Source organism: Aethalodelphis obliquidens, unplaced genomic scaffold, assembly GCF_003676395.1.
Source record: "Aethalodelphis obliquidens isolate GAN/ISIS:26980383/991018 unplaced genomic scaffold, ASM367639v1 scaffold44, whole genome shotgun sequence".
NCBI lineage: Eukaryota > Metazoa > Chordata > Mammalia > Artiodactyla > Delphinidae > Aethalodelphis > Aethalodelphis obliquidens.
In genome coordinates this window covers 9712922-9721966 of record NW_020837988.1, presented here as the reverse complement: position 1 = coordinate 9721966, position 9045 = coordinate 9712922, and the positions used below count along the sequence as shown (strand labels likewise).

General features: G+C 57.5%; 1 protein-coding gene across 4 annotated transcripts in view; it reads left to right on the top strand.

The window, feature by feature from the left end:
* The first annotated feature begins 236 nt into the window (after positions 1-236).
* The window catches only part of LOC113606519 (soluble calcium-activated nucleotidase 1), a 33444-nt gene continuing 24635 nt past the window's right edge, over positions 237-9045 (top strand). For 2 of the 4 annotated variants that reach the window (XM_027080894.1, XM_027080898.1), the window contains exon 1: positions 237-337. Coding sequence is in view for 2 of the 4 variants with exons in the window: in XM_027080897.1 (XP_026936698.1) it covers positions 1978-1979 (2 nt within the window). In the remaining 2 variants the exon portion in view is untranslated. Of the gene's footprint in view, positions 338-1376; positions 1980-9045 lie in introns of those variants that run through there. The other 2 variants (XM_027080897.1, XM_027080893.1) reach the window with 2 other exon arrangements.

Sequence of the window (9045 nt, the reverse complement as noted above, 5' to 3'; positions counted from 1 at the left end):
CCTTCATCCCACCCCTTTCCCATTTTGCCTTGGCCAACGTTCCGGAATAACGCGGCGGAGATAGCCTGCGGGTGGGCGCAGACTCCAGCGCCCCTCCCTCCGTTCTATCCCCTGGCCGGCGGCTCCTCCTCCCGGACCCGCTCGCTGAGCAGCAAAAACTACAACTCCCAGCAGCCGACTCGGCGACCGGCGCGCAGCCGCAGAGCAGAGGCTGCCGGGAGCGTGTTGCCCGGAGGCGGGGCGAGCACGCCGGGCGGAAGTCGGCCGCTCGCTAGGTCCCGGCACTTCCCGCAGCGAGGCCCCGCCGCCCGCGGGCCCCGGAGCCAGCCCGCACCGGGTGAGTGACGGCCTGCCCGCGGCCGCCGGCGCCCGCCGCCTCCTCCGACCCCGCCGCGTCCCGACCCCGGCCCCGCAGGATCCCTCCCCATCTGACTGAGCGGGGCCCCTGCCCCCTGACTCGCTGACTGTGGTAGGACGCCTCCCTCTGACTCTTGAGAAACTGTCCTCTTCTCCCGACTGGTGGCGGACACCTCCTCTCTCTGACTTGTAAGACTCTTACTTCCTCTGACTTGCGGGACACCTCCCCCCCTCTGACTTATGAGATACCTATCCCGTCTGACGGCGGCACTCCTACCCTTTCTGACTGCAGGACTCCTCCCTCTCAGACTTGCAAGACTCCCCCCCGCCCCAACCCCCGACTTGTGGACACCTCCCCGCTCTGACTAGGGTGGGACATCACCCCCTCTGACCCTGAAGGACGCATTTCCTTTCTGACGCTTAACTATCCTTGAGAACGACCCTCCCCTGCCTGCTGTGATTTCATTGCTGCTCCTCTGACCTACGCAGGGCCTCTCCTAACCAGTTAGGGAGCCCTCCCCTCTCTGACTGGCACTTTGTCATACCTGCAGCAGGCCAGCCTTCCCCACCCCAGCAGGCCTTCCTCTCCTTCCCTTCAGCACTTCTCTTCCTTTTGCACCCAAACTGTGCATCCTCCCCTCTCCCCTCCTCCCAGCCTCCATCTGGCCTGGATGGGCACCATCCCTGGGACAGTCACCTCTTGCCCATCCTTGCCGCTTGGTGCCTCTCCCTTGCCCTCATGTCCCTAGGCTTGGCAGGCACCTGCACCTGCGCTCACCCTTCTGTCTGCCAGGCACATCTTTTCCCGGGCACCTGCGTGTCCCCCAGGAGACCAGTGTCCCTTAGCACTCTTGCTCCATTTTGCCTGCCTATCTCGCGGTATGTGCTTGACATCTTTTCCCACCACGTTCTCAACAGATTGTAGGTTTGGGAGCGCGCATCTCCTGGTGTCGACTGAATCTTGCTGGCTCTTCAGTGTAAGGACCAAAACTTGACCAAAGCGTGGGGTCACAGGGGGTCCATGAGAAGGAAGCCAGTGCTGCAGTCCTTCAGGAGCCTGGGGCGGGGGGTGTCTCTGCAGCCTCTCCCTCCTCTCCCTTTGAGGAGCTTGATTGAGAAAGATCTTCCTGGATTAGGCTGTGGGCCCTCCTCCAGCCCCCAGCCCCACCCCACAGGCCTCTCAGTGGAACGGCCCAGCCTGAGCCTGTGGGCATGGTGGGGCACCTCCCAGAGCAACCAGCAGCCTCCCCGGGGGGCCCCTCCCTGCCGGCCTCAATGAGCCCTCTATTCGGCCTGAGAGGCACACTGACTGGCCAGCCCCTCCCTCTGCACTTGGTAGGGGCTGTCCTGAGAGTGTCTTCGGGAGAGGACTCAGGGGAAGTGTAGATTTGTTCAGGAGCTGTCATGAGGCCACTGCAGTGGTCTGGGAACAGGATTCTCTGTCTTCTCACTCTTTCTCATCCAAATTTCTCATCTGCTCACAGAAGGCACTGTGACGTCACAGGGTGGTGGAGGAAATCCCGTGCGTGCGAGTATACTTTGTGCCACCATATGATCTGATCGTTTGATACCTTCTGTTAGCTGAAAGTCTCCTATCTTCCCCCTAAAGATGTTCACCAAATGTAGGTCACACCTTTTTTTCATAGCCCACAGCAGTGTCATAGACTTTAAGCCGTTGATACTTGAGGGATTTTTTACATGCCGGTCTGACGGCACCCTGAGCATGTGCCAGGCATTCCCGAGCCACAGAGGCAGGGAGGAGGGACCCAGGGTGCAGGAGGAGCGGCTGTGTCCACCCCGCTCCCTGAATGTGGCCTTTGAGGTGAGCACTTGGAGGCTGCCGCAGACACACGCCCCTTTCATCTGAGTCGCGGGACTTCCCAGGCAGCAATGTGGCCATCCTCATGGCAGCTGTAGGGGGGGGGGGTAGGTGGATCAATGCCCTAGTGTTTTCTCCTTCAAAAACAAGAGTATCTCAGCTCTGGGAATGTGGTCCAGAGTCCTGAAATAGCTCTGCACTATGATAAGGAAGTCATTTCTCTATTGTTCAGATGTTTGTGGAATGGTACCTAGGACACAGAAAAAAAAAAAAAAGCCAGTGATTATTCTTTTCCCTCCAGTAACACTCCGGACTGTGGAGATTCCCGGAAAGATCTTACTAATTGCCAACATTAGGGGAATCTAAAACTTTCATATTGATCTTTAAGGACTTTTATGTTGATTTTCCTTTTTATTAGACCAAGGTGATCAATTAGGAAAAAATAATCCTGATAATAGAGAAATCTGTTTGGGAAGATGTTCGGTTTTCTCTTTTTCTACAGTTTTTTTTTTGAATCCTACGTGTTTCTCTGTAGTAAGTCCAGTCATTAAGTGGAACTCACAGCTCCAGGTTCTGAAGCAGAGCCCTACTTCCATTCGTGCTCAGCCGGCAGGATGGGTCGTGGGGAATGAGGCCGGAGTAGGGCTCCAGATGGCAGTGTGCAGACGAGGCCAGACCAGATGCAGCTACGGTTACTGGTGGTGTGAGAGTGAGGGTGAGGTTGGAGCCCACCCAGAAGGGCTCCAAGGGGTCCCAAGGGTTGAATGAGTCCCAGTGATGATGGCCACTGAGAAAAGTGGGGGAGAAGATGGGTTCTTGCAAGTGCACCTCCACTGTGGGAGCAAGCCCTGACTCAGGTCGATCGTGGGGTGATTGTGTCCCCATATTTGTGGGCTCTCTGGGAAGCAACCCCAATGATGTGTGGTTTTGTTTGGGACCTCACTTCCAACTGGGAAGATAACTTTTTGCTAAAAATCCTCCAAGTGTAACATTAACGATACAACTGAAGCTCACGCAGCCCTATTGTGGTGGGATAACTGCAGAACTGTGGATGGACCTGACACTGTGCCGCCTGCCCCAGAGACAGAGCCATGTGTGAATGGCCCTGCCCCTTGGGAAAAGCTGGAGGTTCTTTCCCTGTCTCCCTCCTTGTGGTTGGCAGAATAATGCCCCCCCAAGGTGTCCACATCCTGACCCCCCAGAATCTACAAATATATCACGTGACGAAGGGAGATTAAGGTAGCAGACAGAATTAAGCTTGTTAACCGGCAACCTTTAAATAGGGAAATCATCCTGGATTATTCAGGTGGTCCCAGTGTAATCACAGGGTCTTTAAAAGTGGAAGAGGGAGACAGGAGAACTTCAGAGGGAAATGATGGCAGGAAGGCTAGAGAGATGCAATATTGCCAGCTTTGAAGGTGGAGGAGGGGGCCGTGAAATGTGGACGGCCATGAGAAGCTGGAAAAGGCCAGGAAGCAGATTCTCCACCAGCCCCTCAGGAGGGGACACAGCCCTTGATTTTAGTGAGACCCACGTCAGACTTCTGTCCTGCAAGACTAAAACGTTTGTGGTGTTTAAGCTGCTGAGTCTGCAGTGATTTGTCACAGCAGCAGCAGAAAACGAACTCACTCCTCTTGGGTAGCGACTTCAAAACAAGACAGAGGGCTGAAAACTAAGTTATCTCAAAGTGTATTTAACTGGATTCAGTAAGCAGTTGTGAATGCCTGTTTGCAGAGAAGGAGAGGAGTCAGGGGAGGTGCAGAGTTAGGTAGCACGCAGAGTCAGCCCTGACCTGAGGAGTCCCTAAAGGACATACTGGACTACTGGGACCTTTTCCTTCCTCCCTGGTTTCCTTCTGCTGCCCACCCTGTCCAAATTTGAAATGGACTTTTCAAATACAAAATAGTAAGCCTTGGCGAGTCCAGAACAGAAGAATGCCATGAATCAGGTCACATTCTCAAGGAGCTGAGACACATCACCCGCATCCTATGAGATGCTGTCTCACTGCGGCTTTGAAGCCCTTGGCCTCTGTCTTTGCAGCCCCAAAGAGTCAGTGATGTCGACGGGATTAGCTCTTGACTTTCTAACCAGGAAGTGCCCTTGGGCAGTGAGCAGAGCAGGAACTCTGAGGCCCGTCTGCTGTCTGGATGCCGCTCTCCGGGACCCTTCAGATCAGAGACCGAGGCAGGGAAGGGAACGCAGCTGCTCTGCAGGAGTGAGAGGCTGGGAGGAGAGTGGCCGCCACTCTGGGCGACAGGGAGCTGGGAGGGTCCTCCTGTAGCTTCCTGCCTCCCTAGATCCTGAAGGGGAGGAGTTTTGCCCTGGCAGCTGTCATTAAACCTGTTTGCCCTGCCACCTGTCACACCCGTGTTCCTAAAGGAAGCTACAGAAAGAGGCCCTCAGCTGTGTCCAGAGTTGCCGCCCGCTTTTGTCTAAGCCCTGCTAAGTCCAGTGGCGAAAGGCGCAAGGATGGCCCGTGGAGGTAGGGGTGTCGGAGCCCGTCCTCATTCTTAACCGTAACCAGACCTTGGAGGGGCTCCTGCTTCTGGGTTGGGGAGGTGGCGTCACCCTGGACAGACATGCAGGAAGAGGTCGTACCGCCTTCCTTGGGCCTGGGAACCCACTAGCAAGTGGACAGACCCCAATGCCACCCCTGGCTGTTTCAGGCCTGTTTTCTAAGGAAGTTTGACAGAAACCGGAAAAGCATGAGTGTCAGTGAGCCGTTCTTGATACCCACCCTAAAGAGGGGGGACCGGGAAGGAAATTAGGACTCGAGCCTCCTGGATGGTTGTTGCCCCTTGACAATCAGCGACTTCTTTCTGTGGATGTTGCAGTGGGGCTGGCGATGGAGAAGGAAGCCAGCAGGGGTGCCGTGCCCTGGGGTTTCTGAGCAGGAGAGGACTTGGCTGCAGGGCCCCTCAACGGGCGAGCCTGGCTGGTGAAAGAGCCTGTGACTTTTTACTGCAGCAACTCGGTTCCAGTTTCCCGGGTTATATAAAGTCAGCCCATCATGCTGCACGTAGTGGGACTGACAAACTTTTGTTACACTAAAGCAGACATTTAACCTGCGTAGTGTTTGGAGGTGCGTGGGCAGGGGGAGAAGCGTCAGCCCGGCCCTACTGGGGACAGCTTTGTCCATTTCACCTCTCACCTGCGCTGGCTCGTTTCTCTTGGTTCTCGTGGTTTGGTTTGGTTTGGTTTGGTTTGGTTTTTTAATGAAAATGCAAGCTCTCGCTTGGCACCAGACCTCCAGCAACAAGACACTACAGGCAGCTCGCCATCAGTTTTAGGTGATAAACCAGCAGACTGTGGCATGGCGTGAAAATGCATGTGATTGTAAACTTTCTTTTCTACAAAATAAAAGTAATTCCTTGGGATCCTAAAGGAGGGATGGAGACCAAGGTCGGGCTTTGATCCAGTGGAGAAGCTAAAGGGATTTTCTGGAAGGCAGCCTGAGTTCTCCTGTCACTGAGAGCAGTTGAATGATTGTTTATTTAACAAAAGGTGATCGAACCCCAGGTGTCCTTAGGTCTTGGGAGCCAACCTGACTGAGCAGAGCCCCTTCGCTCCTGGGCTCAGAGTCAAGTGGGGAGGCTGTGGACCGGATCGCAGCCAGACAGATGGCAGAGCCCCTGCCCAGAGAGAGGCCTCACACAGAGGCGCGGCAGGCACATCAGGGGTGCGTTGGTTTCTAGGGCTGCCCTGACAGATCACCACAAACTTGCTGGCTGAAAAGAACACATGGTGACACATCTTCACTGGCCCTCGTAGTTCTGGAGGCCAGAAGTCCATCTGAATGTCATTTCACTGGGCTGAAATCATGGTGTGGGCAAGGCCACGCTCCCACTGAAGGCGCCAGGGGGCAATCCGTCCTCTCCTCTTTCCAGCTTCTGGGGGTCCCCCGCGTTTCTTGGCTGTGGGCCTCTTCTTAGTCATCGAGTCTCCCTCTGTCTCCCTTCCGTGACACGTCGCATTTGCGGCCCCACCTGGATAATCTCCCCATTGCAAGGCCCTTGACTTGCTCTCATCTGCAGAGTCTCTGTTGCCGTAGAAGGAGACAGTCACAGGTTCTGGGATTCGACCTGGGTGCCTCTGGGACCAGTGTCAGCCCCCCCGCAGGAGGGACGCTTACTGGTGGGGGAAGGGCACTTCATAGACGCAGGGCAGGAGGGGGAAGGGACAGCGGAGGCATGACTCTCATGGGACAGCCAGGGACTTCTAGGTGGTTCCGTGTGGCCGGGTGGAGAAGGCATCCCAGGCAGGGCTTCAGCACACGGATCGTGGGATCGCAGACAACATGCTGTGTGTGGGGAGCGCACGCGAGGCGATGAGGCTTTCCCTGCAGGCTGCGGAGCTTGTCCTTTAGCAGGAAGGCGTTGGGGGCTAGTAAAGCTTCACTTTTTAGGAAAATCTTTCTGTCAGTTGTGTGCAGGATAGATTGGGGAGGGTCTAGCCTGGGGATCTGTTCCTGGGGGGGAAAGAGCATGGGTATTCTCAGCTTTGCAGGCTGTCCAGGTCACTGACTCTGCAGCCATGCCTGGTGCTTGCAGGGGTGGGCAGGCACCTAGCCAGCTTTGCCTGCAAAGCCGCACCCCCCCCCAGCAGGTGGGCGAAGGTGCTAGTAAAGTGGGGAACAAAGCAGCCAGCCAGTGGCAGGCAGGCAGCGCCGAGGCCTACAGCATCTGAGCCAGCGGCCGTGGCGTGGGAAGCCAGCACGTCACAGACACAGTCCACACGTGGAGAGACGGAGGCCCAGAGAAGCCAGGGCACTTGTCTGAGGTCATGCGGCTGGTAAGTGGCAGAACTCAGGTTGGACCCGGACGGTCTGGGTCATCAGGAGGCCAAGGTGAGACAGGACCAGGGCAGAGGCCGTGGGGGTGGGAATCCAGAGCTGGGGTACAGACGGGTGAGGGGACCTGGCACCTGCCTGGATGTGAGGAAGTGAGTGATTTTGACTGAGGATGGCCCCTGAGGGCTGGGAGTGCCCTCAGCCAGCAGTATGTTCCTGAGGGGAACCTGCTCCGGCCACAGGAAGCTCGGCAGCTGGGCTCCTAGCCTGGATTCCGGGGGAAGATTCAGGCTCGGAAGGTGTGGATTCAGGAGAAGAGGTGGGTGGCAGGGAAGGAGCCAGCCTTGGGGGCTGAGAAGAGACAGGCAGGAGGAGGACCACAGACAGGTCACAACTCACATCCCTGTGCCTGCTGGCAGGAGGTGCAACAAGACACCCTACGGGCTGATCTCGGGGCTGGGCCCCCAGAGCAGGCCTGTCGGTGGGTCATCTCCGGGGGCAGGGGGCAGACCCTGGCATGGACGGGAGAGTGAATGCTGTTCCAGGATGGTGGGTGGGGGGGAACAGAGGTGTCACAGGGTGGGGGCGGGCTCTCCATTCATTCGTAGATTCATGGGTTCACCTTCATCCATTAACATACTGAGCGCTTTCAGTGTACCTGCAAGTGTAATCTGGAGATAGAGCGGTGACTCGGATGGGAGATTTGGACCAGTCCAGACGGCGGGAAGGAACCAGATGAGGAGGCAGGGCTGCACTGAGCCTGAGCAGGAGGCGCTCCTCCCGGACCAGGGCTGGGTGGCCGGCGGGCTCCACTGGCTCCTGGACCGTGGCCTCAGATTCTCTGCTGGGTGCGAGTGGGCGGAAGATGGGACAGGATCACTGGTGACAGTGAGGATAGTGACTCAGGGACGGGGAGAGGGTTGACCGGGGGCGGTGAGGACGCCACATCGCAATGGCGACACATCTTCACTGGCAGACACTGTGTCCACTGCACCTGCGGCTCTGTGACCAGGAGGCAACTCGACCATCAGGGACTGATCCAGGGCCATGGGCTTGCGCGTAACTAAGGTGGGGCTCAGGGGCAAGACGCTGAGGGGCTGCTCAGGAAGTGGGTGTATTTTTCACTCCTTCAGCCCTGGATGCTGTGGGGTAGAGGGTGGGCGGGCACAGGGTGGGCAGGGAAGTCCTTCTGAGGAGGTGAAAGCGAGACAGCCAGGAGCCGGGGCGGGAGGATGGCAAGCCCTGTCTGGGGGACGAGGGCCGGCTGGGCCGTCGGGACAGAAGGGAGGCTGGCGTGGCCAGTCGCTGGGGAGGGGTGAGGGCTGGCAGGGGTCGTGTAAGTAGCCAGGGTTTGCTCACGAAGCAGGGAATGACGTGGCCAGAGGGACTGGCTTGAATAGCAGGTGTCGCTGGCTGCGGGGCACCAGTGGCTGTCAGGGAGGGGAGTGGCAGCAGGGGCTGGAGGGCGGCCTGTGTGGTTGCAGTGAGAAGGGCCGTGAGAGCAGATGGGAGCCGATGGGGAGGAGAGGGGTGGCCGGATCGCTAGGGCCTGCTGGCGGAGCAGGTGCTGCGAGGAGGGGAACCAGGGCTGTGCCTAGGCTTTTCGAGGTGGTGGTGGTTCATAACTTACTGTCAAAGTATGTTCAGGTGGAAAGTTCCACCTCCCAAGGTTTCGATGAAAGTTTTGACCCGGGCAACTGCAGTTATGGCCGTCCTCCATCACCACCTCTTCCTGTGGGGGGAGGATTTGTGGGCGAGTGCATGTTAGAAATCCAGGCAGAATTCTGACTAGGAAGTGAGATGCAGGCATTGAGAGCTCAGTGGTGACGCTGGGCTGGACGTGGACACAGGGCAGCTTTGGCCTGGCTGTGCTTTTGAAGCGTCGGTTTGGCGAGACCAGAGGAGGGGCTGGGACTCCGGTTTCTCCCGCGGAGTCCTCAGCGACCAGCTTGCAGCTGCATGGCAACTTGGGGGGCTGCTTCCTGGGGGAGGAGGGAGCCCTCTCCCAGGAGGGGAGCTGGGAGCCAGTGCCCAGGGAAGGAGAGGAAGGCTCCGAGGCCGTTCTGCAGGGCCCCACGCG